The sequence below is a fragment of the Antedon bifida genome, chromosome 2 (assembly GCF_963402885.1).
Source record: "Antedon bifida chromosome 2, ecAntBifi1.1, whole genome shotgun sequence".
Classification (NCBI taxonomy): Eukaryota; Metazoa; Echinodermata; class Crinoidea; order Comatulida; family Antedonidae; genus Antedon; species Antedon bifida.
The window spans coordinates 20,950,686-20,971,316 of record NC_136227.1 but is presented as its reverse complement, the minus strand read 5'-3'; the positions used below and the strand labels follow the sequence as shown (position 1 = coordinate 20,971,316).

At 35.1% G+C, this 20,631-nt stretch overlaps 1 protein-coding gene across 6 annotated transcripts in view; it reads left to right on the top strand.

Annotated features, from left to right (window-relative positions):
- Positions 1-20,631, top strand: part of LOC144858635 (uncharacterized) — a 199,756-nt gene that overhangs the window by 159,077 nt on the left and 20,048 nt on the right. The window contains exons 1-6 of one of the 6 annotated variants that reach the window (XM_078714726.1): positions 4,130-4,224; positions 4,676-4,733; positions 10,433-10,514; positions 10,846-10,914; positions 11,038-11,166; positions 16,230-16,434. In XM_078714726.1, coding sequence (XP_078570852.1) covers positions 4,714-4,733; positions 10,433-10,514; positions 10,846-10,914; positions 11,038-11,166; positions 16,230-16,434 — 505 coding nt within the window. In that variant the 5' untranslated portion in view covers positions 4,130-4,224; positions 4,676-4,713. Of the gene's footprint in view, positions 1-4,129; positions 4,276-4,507; positions 4,734-10,432; positions 10,515-10,845; positions 10,915-11,037; positions 11,167-16,229; positions 16,435-20,631 lie in introns of those variants that run through there. The other 5 variants (XM_078714729.1, XM_078714728.1, XM_078714727.1 and 2 more) reach the window with 5 other exon arrangements.

The following is a 20,631-nucleotide window of genomic DNA, read 5'->3' as shown; positions in this document are numbered from 1 at the left end:
ATCAGCTCGGTCATTACACCCTCACTCATATGCGAGTGCAATAAGTATGTTAGCGTGTCGGCCAACTCTTGGCTGACTGCTGGTGCCAATTCGTTAGAATAGATACAGCAAATCTTGCTGCAAAACCCGGAGGAAGGGAGCCTTTGATCTTACTATTACTATTAGTGGCTGGCCGCTCAGGATTTTCATCCTTCTTGGATAGTTGTGTACCTGATACTTCCCCCTCCTCCAGGTCAGACACATCATGTTCGTACTGATGATGCCTATTGTAAATGTATTGTTACTCGTGAGGCTAACCACCGAGCTACTGTCATCATATTCATTGTGACATTGTGATGACATTTGTGTCATCAACTGAGATAAAATTAAAAGGTCGTGCGTTGACTCATTTATTTGTTGAGCAGCCTTCGTCTCTTTAACCTGCTGCTCAACCAACCGCTCAAGGTTTTCAACCCTAGCCTCATAGCTTAGGCCTACTCCGACCTGTTAATTAGGCTGCAGCACGTTAGGAGTGCATGATGGCCCGGCGATAGCAACGGCATCGGATCGCTATTGGCAATTGCTATGCGTATTACCTTCTTTAGGAGGCCTAGTAATAGTACAGCTAGACCCCGCCTTCTTGGCCTTTTTGGTGGGCTTAGCTGTACAAGTGGAGTTGTAGCTGCAAATGTTACATTTCCAGCAGAAATCTCCAGCACATCTTCTTGTATTGCAAGTGATTTTCGTTCCATGATCGTTCGGGTGCACGCCGTCTCCAAACGATGGCGCCGATATGAGGGTGCGCGTGCGCGTCGGGATCTCAGTTTACAGCGAACGTATATGAAATAAAATATGAAATTAAGAAAACAAAACTTTATTAAGTCATCATTAATTGCATTTTAAATTTAAAAAAATTAATTTCGACAATCAAACAAATTATGACATTTTCTTAGGCCAAAATAACAAATTTAACATTAACTTTTAATATGTTCATATATTAAAGTTAAAAGTATATAGTTTGACAGTGCATCATTTTTAAAAATGTTTAAAGATGTCATCATAGTAAAAAATTATAATTCATTGCGGTATGTAATAATCTATCTGCACCAAAGTGGTTACTGTATAGTAAATACATGGAGGAATCTTTCTACAACTTTTAGTCAGTTGTGTATGGCTCGGTGGTCTGTGCTCGTGTCTATGGTATTCAAGGTATCGAGATCGTGTCTCGCATTGGGAAATGAAACGAAATAAGATTTGTTTTATTATCCGTATTGTTTGTTCAATTTTATTTCTTAGTGTATAAATTATACACATTTATAATGAAATCTGTTAAGGTTGTAGGATTGTGAGCCATATCGATAACAGTATTTGACGCAGATACAAATGTTCTATCTAGAACTATAATAACTTTATTGTAATAAACTATACAAAGTACACATCTACACAGTAGGAATAAATATGGAAGAGTGATTCACATAGAAGAATGTTATCATCTTAAGGAGTGAGCAAAGCATGATGGATTGCTTTGTGGTCTGGGGACAGTTCCGGTATATCATCTATTTCTTAGAACAGGAACTTTCACTTATCTATAGGTGAATGACCAGTAGGCTATTGGTAACATTTATTGTACAATGAGAGCACATTTTAACAAAATCTAGATAAAATGTAACTTATGTCTTTATTATTATGTAACAAATGGTTTATGACATTATACGCAGAGGGATCTTTGATGGGATTGTGGTACCGGCTATTGTATTTGCATTAGCAAGATCCTATCATATATTATAAATAATTAAAGACAATCAATATATCTTTTAAAAATCATTTATCTTTATTTAAATCAATGCATATAACCTATAATTCGTCATAGTGACGAATTAAATCTAGTTTAAATATATTTTCGTATGTTAATACACTGTGCTCAAGTGGACCCAAGAGGAGCACTAAATTTGAATACAGTATCTCATTCGTATCTAATACACTGAGCTCAATGAACCCAATTTAGCACGAGCGGAGTACAGGGATATAAAATAGAAATAAAATCACTAATATATATATAATATATCTCATTTTAAACAGTTTGGAATGCCGTCGTGGTTGTTATGCAAATGAGTTTGCGCACGTGTATTATGGGGAAGATAATATGTTACTCATTCGCGGTTAACACGCCACACGTGATGCTGTTAATCTTTACATTAGAAGATTGTTCAAATCATGTAAATAAAACATTTTCCGGGCGGGAACCCAGCAGCTCTCGAAAAGAACTCAAGGTGGAAAAGAAGCCCACCCATGAGTACTAAAAATGAAGGAGCACATGGGCTTCTTTTCGAGGCTTTATGGCAGTCTATTTAATGAAAAATAATGCCATGCAACTTTGTTTCTGATTTAAAAAAAGGTCCACTTGTTTAAGCCTGACATTTACAACCCTCAAAATATCTCACTTTCAAAAACAATATTTATTTTCAATTAAAAAAAAATAAACTAGAGGGTACTCCGAGAGTACAAACCTCCGCCTACTGTAAAATTCCCCTACATAAAATGTCCCCGGAAAATATGTATATTTTTTAAATATTTTTTTTTATTAGTTCTAAGTGTAAATAGGCTAACTGCACACTACAAAGTTGTGGATGAGCGTTTGGTGTAATAGTTATGTATCCAGCCTCTCACAGTTGAGATCGCTGGTTCAAGTCCCGCTGAGGTTTTTTTTTTTTTATTATTTTTTTTTTGTGGACCTTGATCTTTGACCCTGACCCTTCAAAATTTAACCACAATTATATGATAAGTCATTGATCATTGTGGCTAAGTTTGGTGAGAATTGGATAAAAACTGTGGTCTCTAGGCAGTAAAATAGTTTTTTGTTAGTTGTGACCTTGACCTATGACCTTTTCACCTCAAATTCGAACTCGTCTGAGCTTTTGGGGCATAGATCATTGTGACCAAATTTGGTGAGAATCGGCTAAAAACTGTGGCCTCTAGGCTGTTCACAGACACACACACACACACACACAAACACACACACATACAGGGGTGAAAATATAACCTCCTTGGCGGAGGTAATAAAATATAAAATATCCGTAGAGGTTCGAACCCAATGCTGAGAGCACTCCCCCTTTCCACTACACATCTTGAGAAGGGACTAGCAATGCATCTGGTGATGATGTGGTGGAAACGACCCCAAGGCTGTGGCAGGGCCTTAGTGCTGAGGCAGGGAGAGCACATTTTTACTCGCGTGGACGCGACTCTATAGTTCACTATGTCGGTCGGTCGGTCTGTCTGTCGGTCTGTCGGTCTGTCTGTCGGTCCGGTATCACTATGCGTTTTATCGCTTTCTGACCTTATCTTGATATCAGTTAGCTAAGTCAATTTTTCACAGTATATTCCTTATGGCCAGGAATCGATGTGGTTATGTTTTCACGGTGCGCAATATAAAATTACGCGGTCTACGCACGATTTAACGAAATCACGTTTGTAATCATATCTTCACAACCATGAATCACAATTAAATAAAATTTGGTACTCATAAATTTTAGGGCATAAATCATCATATGGCAATACAATTACGTGCGTAGCGCATGTAACGCATGCGTACGCGCGCTTAAAATTTTCAAAATTTATTTTCGATGAAATAAGAGTACGTTTCAGGCAATTTTAAGCGTTTACAAAATTGCCATGAGTGCGCAGATTTTTGCGCGCGCACTGCGCGTTAAATGTTATTACGCACTCTTTTTGCCCGATTTCTTGACTTATTTTTCAACTCGAAATTCGGCTCCGCACGTGTGAATTAAAAAATATAAATGTTTTTAAACATTTCAACATTTTTAAACATGTTCAGTAATTTCGGTCAGTTGGTAGGTTGGTCGGTCGGTCGGTCTGTCTGTCGGTCTGTCTGTCGGTCCGGTATCACTATGCATTGTAGCACGCGACTTAATGGCTGTTGGCCTTATTTACTCTTTTTTTTGGTTTTCGCTATATGTATTTGATCTCGTCAATTTTATGTTTAGCGCCCTCAATTTTAATGTAAAAAAGAAATGAATTATCTTCGTTACGTGTTTAGAAGAGAATGTATGTCTCACCGTAGTTTGGTATGCCGTTCGTTGTTATGCAAATGAGTTTGTGCAGGTGTAGTGGGAAAGATGGTATTGTTAGTAATTTGCGGTCAAAAAACAAAAACAAAAAAATGTCCGTAGAGGTTCGAACCCAATGCTGAGAGCACTCAAACATGAGCATTACCCGTTACGCCACAAAGTAGTACATTAATGAACAGCTGATTATGTAGTAATAAGTATAAGTGCAATTGTGGGCTCTATTTTCATTATTAGCTCTGCCCCAACCATGGTGGTCTAGGCTAGTACTGGACCAAATTTGGTCCCATTGAGCACAGTGTATTAATACGAAAATATTGAATCTTAAGTGACTTTATTTTTATTTTATATCACTGTGCTACCCTGGTGCTAAATTGGGTCCACTTGAGCAGTTACCGTAGTATTATTTCTATTATTGAAGTTAAAGGCATAAATGGCGCTACGTAGAGAAGTAGAGAATGCTCCAGTCGTCAGAATGACGCTCTGAATATACTTCACCGTACCTGTGTATCCTTTAAAAAAGCCCGATCGTCTGGCCCGCCGGTATCTGTCAATCCGTTATCCTAGGCCCTAGTACCGTCTCGTGTGTGTAATCCGTGTTTGTTTTTTTCAAGGGGAGAGAGGCAATACAAGAAAGAACCAAAACAGTAAAATGTCACTTCTTGGGAAACAGTAAGTAGCCTAGGCCTATTGAAATAGTATATAGCCTAGGCTAGTTAGGAATAGGCTAACCCCTAGCTAGCCTGGCCCTAGTAGGCCTCCTAGCTAGGCCTAGGCCTAGTAGGCCTAGTAATATTCTGAATACAGGTCAACCCGTACCCATGCCAACTCGTACCCACCAACTCGTACCCAAATTTTGGCTTACTCGTAACCAAAATTTTGGCTGACCCGTACCCATCATTGGCTGACCCGTACCCATCATTGGCTGGCCCGTACCCAAGTTTAATGCTATTTAAAGTATATTTATATTACATTTAAACCCAGTTTTATTACATTTTTAGATACCAATCATATGTTCGATATTATAATGGCAAAAACTATTGACCTAAAAAGTAAAATAATATGTACAGACTCGTACGAAAAAAGCACAGCTTTCGTCGTATTTGGTACGTCGTATTAGGTCAAGTTAATACTTGAGGGCGCTGTTTTACATTGAAGATCAGAGCCACATAATAAATATGGCTGTGCTGCATTCTATTCTTTTTTCATTTATGAATAGTTATTAATCTATTATTTACTACGAATAGTAGTACACGGATATTGAAATACCCACTAGTCTGTGATGATGAAAACTTGAATTATTAAAAGTAAACATGAATATCTTTTATACATAATTTGTATTTTCATTTCATTTTACAGATAATGAAGTAGGCCTAATATAATGTGCTTTTTGAAAATCGTTTTAAAAATGGTTTTTGTTGTTTTGTTTTGCAAGTTTTGGAAAATATTAAACTGTTTTAACATTTCGAAAATATTTAATACATTTTCAAGTAGTCACTCGTATTTTAAAATCACGAAACTATTTAAGTGGATACCAGCCTCATTTTTGCTGCTAAGTGAGCATTAGAATAATGAAAGTAGATTAGGCCTATTGCCTATTGCTGTTTATAAAACAAATCTCCTAGTATACAATGACGGATGTGAGAATAATAATAAAAGGTAACCTCCAATAATTTAACATTTAATTACAAACGACGTACGACATTTGCTGTTATTACGTTTTCATTTTATAATGATTATTACTGTATTATTATGACTAAAAAACAGAAATACATACTACTAAAACTAAAAAAAAAAATCATCTTATCGCTGACAGATACGTAGGCCTAAGTATACTCAGACACGTGTAGGTAGGCTTTCAGAACGTTTATATTATTTTAGTAAATAATACGACATCCGTTGCCATGGAAAAACGGTCGTAGGTCATTAATTTGTCTTATTTGACACATTATAGAATGCGTAAAAACACGTAGGTAGCTGTTATTGAGGAAACATCTACCAAAAATGTTTAATTGCCGTAAACAAACAGATCATTTTACTGAATTATTTAAGAAAAAAAATAAATAGAAAACGATCATACGCCACATTGCGTTGTCTATTTTTTGACACACTACAAATGCGTTTTTTTAATATAAAAGAGGAATCCCCAGTCAGCAAAAACACGTAGCTGCATGTTATAGAAGAAAATCTGCCAAAATGTTTAATTGCCTTACAGTACGTGTATATGATCATTTCACTGAATTATTAATAAATAAAATATATGGAAATCGATCATACGTCATTGCTGAGTCGTCTCTTTGACGCCCTATAAATGCGTGTTTTTTTTATAATAAAAGGTTAATCCCGGTCAGCAAAAACACGTAACACGAAATCTAGTACGTGTATATGATCCCCGATATGATCATTTCACTGAATTATTAATAAATACAATATATGGAAAACGATCATACGTCATTTTACTGAGTCGTCTCTTTGACGCCCTATAAATGCGTGTTTTTTTATAATAAAAGGTTAATCCCGGTCAGCAAAAACACGTAACACGAAATCTACGAGTAATTCTACCCCATAGCCCTGCAGGCCATACAGTACGTGTATAATTATGATCCCCGATATGATCATTTCACTGAATTATTAATAAACACAATAGGGCCTATATGGAAAAGATCATACGACTGAGTCGTCTCTTTGACGCCCTATAAATGCCGATCAAATCATTACAAGTAATTATTGAAATTGGGTACGAGTAGGCCAAATAATGGGTACGAGTAAGCCAAAAATGGGTACGGGTAAGCCAAATAATGGGTACGAGTAAGCCAAATATTTAGGTACGAGTTGGCATGGGTACGGGTTGGTTTGGGTACGGGTTAGCCAAAGTGGGTACGAGTTGACCAATTATTTGGGTACGGGTTAGCCAAGTTGGGTACGAGTTGGCATGGGTACGGGTTGGTTTGGGTACGGGTTGACCAGCACCCAATATTCTAACCCAGCCAGCCAGGCCACCAGCCAGGAGGGTTGACACTCTAGGCCTAGTTAGCCTAGGCCCCTAGGCCTACTTAGATAGGGACTTGCATATATTTTTAAATTTATCTTTCAGTATTTGAATAGGCCTAGTGTTCAGTTTGAAAGAGTATATAATCATAAGCATTTTAAACTTTAAATCAACAAAATTGATTGAGTATTTCTAATAAAGTTATGAATAAAATAAGGACTAAAGGTGTAAAATTTGGCACCATCACTATTAGGGCGAAGGGTGCGGTACTTGCGGACGCTAAAACTAAATGTACACAATTGCTAAAATTGTACATTTTGACAAACTTTTAGAATTTTAATAGAAACTTACAAATATAACTAGCCTACAGTCGACTCCGCCTAAGTCGAATTTGTGTAACCGTAAGTCGAAAAATCACGAAAATCAAATTTTTCTGAAAGTCCCAATTCTTTCCTATACATTACTCTATAATTTTTATTTGTAAGTCGAAATTCGTCTAAGTCGACGTCTTTTTGCGGTCCGAATACACACATTCTTATAGTGATTTATATCGTACTAGCAATTATATTATATTATAATTTATATCGTACTAGCAATTAATTTTCTAAATTAGTTTAAGCCTTCTCAGACCCCAGTGTCTCCCTATACTCAGCAACCTCCACCCCTCTTCAATAAACATCCCACACTCTTTTTTAAAAACAAATTCTTCCCAGGACAAATTCAACTTTAGGGGTAGGGGTATACATAGCTATGATAGGCCTATGTTTTAAGTACGTTGTAAACTGTGTAAATGAATAGGTGTCATATTGGCTGATATATATAATTTATACTGCGGCCCCCAGCCTTCTTTTTCCTTTCACCATCCCAGCCACAATAACAAACCTAACTCTTCCCATGGACAGTTCAAATGTAGTAACTTTTCCTAGTACAATTCCAATCACGTTATACTTCATTACGCCAGTATTTCAGCCAGCAATTATATTATATTATAATTTATATCGTACTAGCAATTAATTTTCTAAATTAGTTTAAGCCTTCTCAGACCCCAGTGTCTCCCTATACTCAGCAACCTCCACCCCTCTTCAATAAACATCCCACACTCTTTTTTAAAAACAAATTCTTCCCAGGACAAATTCAACTTTAGGGGTAGGGGTATACATAGCTATGATAGGCCTATGTTTTAAGTACGTTGTAAACTGTGTAAATGAATAGGTGTCATATTGGCTGATATATATAATTTATACTGCGGCCCCCAGCCTTCTTTTTCCTTTCACCATCCCAGCCACAATAACAAACCTAACTCTTCCCATGGACAGTTCAAATGTAGTAACTTTTCCTAGTACAATTCCAATCACGTTATACTTCATTACGCCAGTATTTCCGCCAGTATTTCCGCCCCTCTTCCTCCATCCCAACACATCCCAGATACTGGGTGATTGTGTTTAAGACGTTTCCAGTACAAATTATGTTAGCCATCGTCTTCTATAAATAGGTTTTTAGTAACGAAAAGTCAATTTTTGTGACAAAAATCCAATTTTGGATCACGATTTATGGAAAAATATTATGGATTTTGGTATTAAATTATAGCTAAATCTACATTGAAATCGATAAAACATAGATTACAAACGTATTGTGCATGGTAATTGTGCGAACTACATTTTAAAATGAATTTTAAAGATTCAACCATTATAATCCGGTGGATATTGTAGTGAGTAAAATATTGTACTGTAAAATACGCGCTAGTTTGTTGTGACGTTTTCCGTTTAATACATCATTGCACCCTATCAGCGAATGTTACTTTCCATATTTTGAACACGTTGTTTAGTTTTCCTCGCTCGAGTTCGGCCAGCTCGACGCGAGCTGTGTGACAGCAGCGATGTCGGAGATTGACATGTCCTTTTCCGTTGTAGAATATCTGGTTTTACACATTAATTTAACAACTTAAAATTTGTGTAATGTGCGGAAGATTTATTATGCAAGTATACAATGCAAATTCGTTAGGTTTAAATGTACCGAAGAAATTTATTAAGCTAATTGACCAACGTTGAATTTGACTCTGTATACGGCGGCCGAAAGTCATTAACTGCAACCGAAATACTTTTACGGGAGCGACTGCTGATCGCGAGCAAGTTTCTCCTTCGGAAGTAGGCCTAATTCCCAGGGTGCTAATTTTAGTTGACTACATTAATCATCGTGTCTATATATTCATTTCTGAAAACGATAATGTATTTATAGTCCTGCGATACATACATTTGAAATCGCCAGTTTTTTGACGCTGAAATTACTGTGTATTCAAGAACCATCTGTGGACACGACCTACTGTAGAGGGTACGTGAGCGAACCATCTAGTTAATAATAATTATTGATGAAATAGATATTGAAAAATTCGTGCTCAGTTATCAAATTATGCCTACACTGATCATATCCAACAATGTGATAGATTATTAATATTAATTATTGATGAGATAGATATTGAAAGATGCGTGCTCAGGTATCAAATTATGACTACACTGATCACATCTAACAATGTGATATATGATATTAATAATAATTATTGATGATGTAGATATTAAAAGATGCGTGCTCAGTTATCAAATTATGACTACACACTGATCATATTTAACAATGTGATATAGATTACTAGTAGTATACGTATGAAACATTTATATTTTTACTAATATTACGTCAAAACTCCACCTGAAACCCAGACCAGCCTTGAAGTATTGCCTGCAAATGAATATGCTGTGGGTATCAGTGGCTGGATCTCAATGAAGATACAATAAAAAAAAGCGAAAAGCTAAATCAAAACGATAAAGTAAAACAGCCAGAAAAGTTAGCAGAGCTTTCGGGCAACACTAGCCCTTCATCATTTATATTTATTTATACAGTATAATTGTAATAATATAATTTTGAAAAATCAGTAATTAAAACATGAATCTATGGAACTACATTTTTATCACTGGCTCCTACAACTGGCTTTACATATCAACTGCATTCTAAAACATGAGAAAAATAGTTCTAAAACCTATTAAACAAATATGTAGAGCCGGTTTGTAGGAGCCAGTGATAAATAGCAATGTAGTTCCATAGACTTGTTTAAACTTAAATTCAGAGATTCTAATGATTTTAACAGTTTTGGCACTCTTAAAGACCTGCACAGACGATCCTCTTTAAAAATGTTTAATAAAATAAATAAAATATTATAGTTCAGCAAATGAAAATTAAATTTTGCACGGAATTACATTCCACAAAACTTTTTTTCTTTTTTTCTAAAAAATAAAAAATAAGTGCAGTGGAATAGCCATTCCACCACAAAGTCTATCCTTAGTGCAGAAGTGTAAGTCTAGTCTGGTAAATATGATTTTACCCTTTTTCAACATAGATTTGGTTTGATTAAAAGGACATCAAAGAAGGTATCAGCTTTTGTTAAAAAGCCATCAATCTTTGGAGATGATAGTGATGAGGTACAGTAGATATTTGATTAATAAATATACTCAAAAGTGAAAAAAATAATGGGTTTACTGTACATTATATTGAATCTCAAATACACATTATTCTTACACTCAGTTTAAATACAGTAGTAAATTCAATATAAATATTCTAAAACAATACTGTACATAAAAAAATGTTTCTCAGTGTATAACTTGTAATGTAAATATATTACTTTGATGGTTTCTTTCCTTATGTTAAAATACTGGTGGGCTGACGGTGGAGAACCTTCAATTTTCTGCCTACACTGCTACGTGAATGAAATCCATATTAATTGCCTAAAAGTTCTTATAAATTTGATTGTAGGAGCCTGCTCATGAAGCTGTTAATCAAAGCCTAATGCAGGAAGCAAGGAAAAGTAAGGTTAAAAAGCAGGTATTACTGAATTTAAATTGACATTTTAATTCATATGTCTACTATAAAGAAACCAGGAAAATCTAATACTGTATTTGTATACTTATTATGTAGACAAAGTTTATTTTTAAACATATTTTTTAGACACAGATAGAGATACAGAAGGCTTTAGAAGAAGATCCAACAGTTTATGAATATGACAGTATTTATGATGAAATGGAGAAAAAGAAGCAAGAAATGATTGTACAAAAGAAAGCAGATAAAGAAAGAAAGGTTGGTATTACCACAGAAAAATTAGTAGTTTATGTTATCAATAATGCATATATACTGTACTTACACAAAGTTAAATTTGGAGAAAGTAAATATTTTTTTTAGTCAATTCAATTATCTATATATAATATTAATAGCCAAAATAGCTACAGTCCAATTTTTTTATTTTGCCAAATGACACGCAACAATTAAAAATAGACAAATATGCTATATAGCTGGTCGCCGTCCAGTAAGTTCGGGTAGTCTTCATCAGCCATGTGTCATGTAACATCTCTCTCTCTGTTCTGCTACTTCCATCATATGGAAATAACAAAGAGAAGCCTGGTACGAGAAAAGTTGGCGAAAAATGGAGCTTGATAACAAAATGCTTCACAATATCGGCAAGTACATCTTAGGACTTTCTCCAAAATGCTGATTTGATTATCTATTTTATCATGTGTCATCACCAAAATGGTTAAAGCACCTGTTTTATTTTTTGCCAATCTGAAACGTTTTCAACCATTGCGACTTGGCAATCGGACAGTGTGCGAGCCCTTTGTAGCCTATGCGTGGGACATTGCTTTATGATCGCAAACCCACGAAGTATCGTCTTTTGATCGCGCTCCCACAAAAAATTTTCACAATCCCACAGGCTCTCACACGATACCATGGAAAGGTATTATTATTGGATCACGATACTACGAGAAACTTGTTACCATTGTTACCAGCTATCAAAAGAGAAAAATGCTAGTATAACTAGACATGTAACTCGTCACTTTGACGAGTTTGGTTATCCGCCGCGCAAGTGGTGCAACATGAACGTGTAACGACGTACCTTTTAACATTAAGGGGATAGGTTGAGGACAAAAGGAAGTGTTCACGTTGGCATTATGACCTGAACTGAAGAATATGATATGTTTTTATTGCTGAATTCTATTATTTTGATTCATATATAGTATACACAGTATAATCTGTATCCATATCACATACAGTGTAGAATAGGTGAAATTACAGGACCCGCTATTTATTGCAATTTTTAACATGGCGACGGCATCAAAATGAAATACAAAGATAGCAATTTCGGAAGGATATTATCTCAGCAACAACATATTAACGTGCAAAAGAAATTTGAATACGTGAAATATTAATGCGCGCTCTTTTAAATGTAATGAATTATGACGCAAAAGATGAAAATACGACTTTTTTCATTTAACTGGCCATATGATGACGTCACAACATCCGATTGGCAACATTTTCACATGATTTCGTATCTACAATCCAATAGCTTCCAGAAAACGTTTTAATCGTGATTATCAAATTTTATTCTTACGAGCTATAACAGATTAAAATTTACTGTAAAGATGAAATTAATGCCACACGTAATTTAAATTTTTAGGAATGATGACGTCAAAAAAATTAAAATATTTCTAATTCATGCGAAAGACAGTTGATTGACCTAGACAATATCAAAATTTGGGTGAAAATGGAAAACGGATAAGTGGAGATGCGCTCTATTAAATGTGATGAGCTATGACGAAAGATACAAAAATCCTAAATTTTATATTAGCGTGGCCATACGATGACGTCACAATGTACGGTTAGCAATATTAATACATGATCCGATATCTACAACTCATTAACTTTCAGAAAATGTCATCCACAAAAAGTTGACTGTGCAGTTTAGAAATTACGACTGTTTAAAAAAAGGCATAATTTTGACGAATTTTTGAACTTTTTCATCAAAAACGCGTGCAAATTGGCCAATTCGACGTGCTCGTATGACGTTACTTTAAGTCGAAATTGTTTAAAAGTTGGTAAAATTACTAGAAAAGGCTGGAAAAACATAAATCATGCGGAAAAAATATGTTTTTAATGCTACGTGCGCACCGCACACGTAAAAATTTGCGCACACGTGGGAATTTTTTACATGCTTAAAACGACATGAAACGCGTAGAAAGTTGATTAGAAATTAATTTTGCGCATTTTGAAATTTTAAATGCGCGTGCACGCGTAACTTTGTTTAAAACACGCAATTTTTTTTCTACAGAAAGTTAACGCATGATTTCAATTAAACTTTTGCAAAGTTTCAATTTGAAATGTTATTTTGTTTTCGACCTATTGTAAATACGAGAAAATCGTTAAATCGCGCGTAAGTCACGTTGCGCAATTGTAAACGTCATGCAAAAGCTTCGCTTGACGACGTTACGTAAATGTCAATATGTTAAGATAGTTAACAAAATGTTATGTTTGCAAGTTTTAGAGAAAAGCGTTACACAAAAATCATACAGAAAGAAAGAAGATGAAAAAAAAGATGATGATGATGATTTCGTACAATCACAAGAGGTTATCCTGCAACTTCGTTGCGGATAACCAATAACCCACCTTGGATCGACGAATTCTACCTCTACATGTAGGCCCGCATAGGCCTGCATAGCTACAGGCCTTGGCTATGTTTTAAAACACTAATTGCTAGACTAAATAAAAATATCTGGCGTAACTGCTGTATTTTCAATCATTGTTTCCCTTGATTCATTGATAACAATGTTGTTTATAACACATTACAATAGACGTGTGGCAAAACAATACCTCTCATAGGACCGTGATAAAACAATGTAGTTCGTAGGATCGCGATAAAAAATAATACCTCGTTCGTAGTCATGCGTAGCCACGAGGGGGTTGCAGTAATTTTTAGCTGTACTGTACACTACACTGTTAAATTAGTGTCGTTTCTGTACTTATTCTCATTATCAAAGAATCAAACCACAGAAACTCATGGCATTCTATACAGTAAATCAAACAATATTCTGATTGGTCCCATAACAGATTTGGCTGAACCAGCCTTCAATAATGAAAATGGTATATCAGTATATTTACTAATTCATTAGGCTATTGCTCTCTGTAGAGCGATAGCCTATTGTTATTGTCAAAAATTTTATTTTTTCTGCTCATTTTTTGTGCGCAGCAGATCTAAAAAATGGCAGTGGCAGTTATGTTGTAACTTGGCCAGCAGATGCATGTATGTAGTTGTGCAACAAACTTTGGTTTAATGGAAATATGGTTGCGTAGCATAACTGCGTGCGATTTTCTGAAATTCTTAGATTGACTATAAATTAGAAACCAATAGATATTTTTAAATACCACTTGACACACATTTTCATGTCAAGGATCATCTTCCTGTATCATCAGCAACATTTTGAACATTGGTATTTTTTTTTAAAAGGTCATCATACTCAAACAATTAAATAAACGTGATTTAAAGGGGGATTCTGGGTTTAAAATTGCTTTTAAATATCGTTTATTTATTAAATAAAAAATATTATAACAATATAGACATGTCAGAATGAAGAAGTAATAACGAGAAATTAAAAAAATTAAATTTCATATACATTTTAGGGTAAATTCATGGAAAGTCTGTTTTTCAGCAGCTTAGGGAAGTTCATTAATATTCATGAAATATTCACAAAATCACGTAATCAGTGGATTCCAAACTCGCGACGTCATGTACGTTGTGTTTGTCAACTAATTTATAGCATATATTTTTTTGACATTTAATGAAATACAAAATTTAGTACAGATTACGGAGTCATAAATTATACTATTTTTATACCTCGAATAGTACAGATCGTATTATCGGCTTCACGTACTAGGCTAGGCCTAGCCTAAATAATTTTTTTTCATGGGTGAGAGCCATTCTGACTAGGGATTCCATGCCACGATGGCTACGTTAAAACATTAGGGCCCATCATGGGCCTAGCTAGCCTACTACTAAACGATTGACCCATAAATAAATAACTAAACTCAGTGGATTCCAAACCCATCCTATCAACCAAACTCCTAAACAATCTAAACCTAAAACGTTCTACAAAATCGGCTGTAAATATTGAGGCAAAACAAGGTCCGATCGCCGTCCGCACATACGTATGGTGTCCCGATCGTCTAAGTAGGCCTAAAATAGGCCTAGTTTACTCTCCAAAAAAGCGGATACTGCATCGAGCAAGTAGACCAGGTAGTAGGAAGGAGACCTAGCCGATCCGGCCCAGTTAAAAATTGAGCTAGCTAGTGTAGTAGACCCTATGCGAATTGATACTACCAGGCCTTTTACTATAGGCTACACTTGTTAAAATTAGCAATACTTATGTTTACAAATATTCCAACCCCCATCATTCGAGCTATATTATCTATACCATTTAGGTAGGTCGAGTCGACCTTCAATCAAATACTGTACTACATCGTTCATGTTGTGATTATAGACGGGGTATACTCGACCCGACCAGTTTGGTATTGTATACTGTATCTGCTTATCACGTGACGATGCCAGGCATGGGCAGAGAGAGCACGTGTATCGTCGTCTCGCTCTCCTCGCTCAGCAGCATTGATTTTGAAGGCTTTCCCTAAGTCAGTGCGAAAATCGGCAAACGTAAAGTGCAAACATATCTAATTTTTCACTGTTTTGATGAATTTTCATAGAAAATTGACTTTATAAATGGGAACAGACTAAAATTACATCAGATAAGTATAATTTTACAAAAGTAATTGATATGGTTAATGATAACGAGTCGTCGGAAGATTGACCATTTCACAAATTTCCTATTCTGTAACACAGTGTCATATCGCCGTAGCTGCACTTGTAGTCTGGCCTCATTTCACAGCCTTCGTTCTGCTTCACTGGGAGCTTATATAAATTGAAACTTTTACCGTTCAAGAGACAAACAAATATATTTTACATTTTTTACTATTCATTTTAAACCTGGAACCCCGCTTTAAACCGTTTAATACCGTCACCTGTTGACGCTTGTTAAATGATTTTGATCGATGCTATGCTGTTTGTACAATCGTTGTGGTACAGCTTACTGTAAACTGAGCCTAATGAATAGAATGTGCATGTTATGCGTAGCACGATAGCCTAACTCGTCAACGTGACGAGTTCAAATCTAGTTAAAGGTTAAATTGGTTAGACTAACATCTGAGCATCAACTAGCCAATTCAACTCATCGTAAGATAAATGAAGAGGTTCATGTAAAACAAGATAATTCATTGCTTGATTTTGTTGGTGAAATAATTGTTTAATTATAAGATCCCCATTTCAGCCCAAGTACATTGAGGGACTAATGAAGGCAGCTAAAGTGCGAAATAGGGAAAAAGAAAAAATAATGGAACGGAAGATCCAAAAGGAAAGAGAGGAAGAAGGAGATATCGGAGAAACTGATGCTTTTGTTACATCAGCATACAAGAAGAAACTAGAAGAAATGAAAGAAGAAGAAGAAAAGGAAAGAAGGGAAGCTGAGATGGAAGGTAAATAAGGAAAAGCACTGATTTGTAAAATATGTAGACTCTGCTCTTATTCTATCAATTCAATTACAATGCAACCACATACCCCCAATACAGTAATTGAAAACTAAAATTACTGTGTTTTCTGTCAATTACTCCAATATATATACTATTAATATTATTATATGCTGATATACTCCTCAAGTAAATTCGTAAAAATCTGATGTGAATGTGAAATTTTAAATCTTGTGTGACCAAAAGATTTGGACGTGGTAGTACCATCTTTTGCACCACCAATGTTTGTTGCAAAGGTTTATATTTTATAATTTCTTTATTCTATTTTTCGAGATATAAAGGTCTAAGTTAAAAATTGACCATTTACAACTATTATGTATAATGTATTATAACAAATTCATTGAAGCACAGTTTGTTCTTTTATTTCATTTTTATGATTATGGGTGAAAAAAAATCCTTTGTGATTTGCGATTTCAATATTTACCAATCATAAAATGTACCTATAAAACCAAATATAATATATAAGGTCAAAGGTCAACATTTTGTATTTATGCATATTAATTAGTTACCAAATAAATGCAAAGTTGTCCAAACTCGAGTTTTACAATACAAGTAATCAAATTATTTGATCAGTAAAGTTATTATATATAATAACACAGTTGTCCGTCAGACGTTTTCGAAATTATATAAAGAATCTTCGAGCCCGGGGCAGGATTACATTTTCTAAAACACGAAATAAGAAATAGAAAAGAATAGACAATTCAAAGAAACTTAAACAAAAATGAGAGAATATTTCAGACGACTTTATTCATTTCATATTTATTATATCGTATACGCGAAATGGACTGTCATTTAAATGATTCTTACTCATTATTCTTATTAACATTGACTATAATCGTGAATATGCAATGCATGTTAATATCCACGCAATTAATGCTGTGAAAAAAAAGAATGTAATATATACATAGGACCTACGAATGAAATTTTATTAGGGTACGTTCTTACACCATGGTTAGGGTGATTTTTGACCAGACTATAAACTATCTGATTTGAATCTGCTTCTTTATGTTGGCAATATATAATTGGTTTTTATTTGTCTAGGTACTCAAATAACTGAGAATACTTAGTTATGTACTAGCCAGTCTGTGCACCTTAACTGGTATACAAAATACAATGATGTGGTTTTTGGAAGCTTCGTAAAGTTTACGGATTAGTTTTTCTCAGGCGCCTTGAGCATATTGGTGGATAAGCATCTAACAGATCTTACTATATTATTGGTTGTCATCCCCATTGTAATCAGAACAGTTCATAGTTCAACTGGTATGTCCAGAATATGTACATACCAACCTCAGTGAATAGATAAATCTGGAACCCATGTCCAAGAATGATTTTCTGGAATAACACTAGCCGGTGCACCAAAAGGGCATTGTTGCATTGATATCATTAAAATGATTCTAAAAGAGATGATTATCTGACTTGTTCTAGAGCGCACATGTTTTAAAACTTCCAGACACTATTCTGTGAAGATTTTGGTCAATTCCTAGTTCTGCAAAATAGTTTTGATTATCTCTATACATGACCACAAGCATTTGACCACCAGTTTTGATTACTATTTCTCTTTTGAAAAAAGGAAGAGACATAATCATTTACAGTGAACACAATCATTCCAAGCATTGCTTTTTTTTTATATTAGATGACATTGACATGGTTCTATTAGTCTCTGACCCTTGCCACTGCCATTAATGATTTTTGATGTCCATTCATTTTATCCTAATAGTGTACAGTAGGCTGGTATGTCGTTTATATTAATGTCGTGTATATTTTTTTGTTAAAAACAAACTTTGACTTTATTTCATATCTTGGTAATATAAGGAATGAAAAAAAAATATGTTGCCATTTTTTCTAAAGACATTTAAAGAACCAAATTCAAGATGGCCACCAACATTCAAATAACCCTATTTAAAATCAGAATATCACCAATAACACAAATTATGAATGTGGAACAAGTCCGTTTTGATGGTATTACCCATTATACACTCTTATCTATGTAAAGCGATAATCTGTTGGCCATCTTGGATTTCAAAATGGCCGCCACTAAAAATTAAATTCTTTAAATAATTTTTGTTGTTTGTACACAATATTCTAAAATAGTCACTTCTCAAGGATTGTCTAAATATAAGGCTGTCTAAAGTTGTCAATGTTCTCTTTACAGTACTGGTCAGAGGACTTTCGACATTCCTCGCGTGTTTTGAACGAGTGTTTACCGAGCGTTTTTCGAGTATTGCTAGCGATATTCACGAGCGTCGCTATCCTCGAGTAATACATTAAGGTCACAATCCACGCATGAACGGTTTTATCGAGCAGGGATTTCTGGCGAGTAGTTTATCCGATGTCATTGTCTTTCGTGTTCCACGTTATTAGCGTGAAAAACTAGGCCGTTGTCGGCGATAATAATTTATTTTAGAAATAGCAAATGTCAATCAACAAGTCAGTGATTAACACTGTAACCAAGCTTATAATAGACGATTTTCGTTCGCTCAGTCAGTCAGTCAGCCAGCCGAGTGTAACAAACAAAAATAACATAGCGTTTTCAGGGTATTTCAGGACACCATGTTGATTAAAAATCGTACCGCCTGAAATGTCAGTAATTGATTCTATTGTTATTTATTTCAAAGGCATACCATGTCATTTTTTGGGGGCTCTTTAGATGTTTAATATAATAAAATAATTTAATAATGTTAGGCTTACTTTATTAGGCCTAGTATTTATATGTCAGACACAACTCTTGCTGCGGGGAGAAAGTGCACGGTAGAGCATAATGTAAACAAAATGTTTAAAATTCTTTGGTATATTTCTACATAACATATTTAGATTGAATACTTGCTTTATAAATTCTTCATTTATTAGACCACTTAATAAGTTGTTGAATTGAATATTCTACGAGAAACCAACAAAGTACAAATTATTTTCCGACATTTGTCTCTCGTGTGATGTACACTATAAACAACAACGTATGGTAAATGGTACGATCCACTTCGGGGGTGTCCATATTTTATTATCACGTATTTGACATACCGTATATTTCGGTGTATAAGTCGCACTTTTGACACGCAAATTTGACCTCTAAATTAAGGGTGCGTCTTATACACCGAACATATGCCTCGCCACACAGATTGTACATATCGTCACCTCGTTGGCTAGGCCTGAGTGAGTAGGCTAGGCCTAGCCTAGCTACAGTGTACTAACGTAACGGCAACCTGCTTCTGCCTAGTTTTCAAGGCATTTTAGCGTGATGTTATACTAAATATGATGAAAAGATTTGTTCATTATAGAGCTGTTTTAGGCGCTCCGAAATAATTTCATTTGTAAACGTTTACGATTGGAATAGGCTAGTATTTATTTATAGTTATAAGCACGATCGCCGACCGCCGTACCCCCAGCGCAAGCCCTTCTTGGCGGCCACATGGTGTACGGTATTCGACTAGTATATTCTCCAGTTGATTATAGCATGGACCTAGCGTACACACTTCTCGGATACATAGATACTAATCGAATACGATTGTCCGTGAAAACGTGCGCCCTCTCGAAATGATCGAGCGAGGCTAGCCCACACACGTGCGTGTTACACACACGGTCATGCACTCGATGTTGCGGGTACGAAACTCATGAATAACAAGTTAGAAAGAACTTGTTGAGGCTGGGCGCGGCCGAGCCTAGGTAAGAAAAAAGCTAAATAAAGAACGCCGTTGTAGATTAACAAAATATATTATTACAATAAAATTGATTACAATTTAAAAAAACATTGTTTTGATGAAATATAAAGTGCGTCTTATACATCGACGATATAAATAATACCGATATTTTACTCTCAGTTAGGGGGTGCGTCTTATACACAGGTGCGACTTATACACCGAAATATACGGTAGGCAAGGTTCGTGTAAAATCAGAATTTCAAAAATAATAATTTTAATAACAGTATGAGTATATTATAACAGTTTTTATCTATAAAAAAAAAACGATACTTAAGGATGTTGTTTTTTCCACAAAAACATTACCCCATTTACTACACTGTACTCTTCCACATTTAATTGAACCATGTGATTGATCTCATAGTTCAGTCATGGACTGCAGCCGTGGTGCCGCAACTCGCACATGGCTTAGTTTGAACGTTGTGCAGAAAGAAAAATAAAATCATATGTTAAGAAA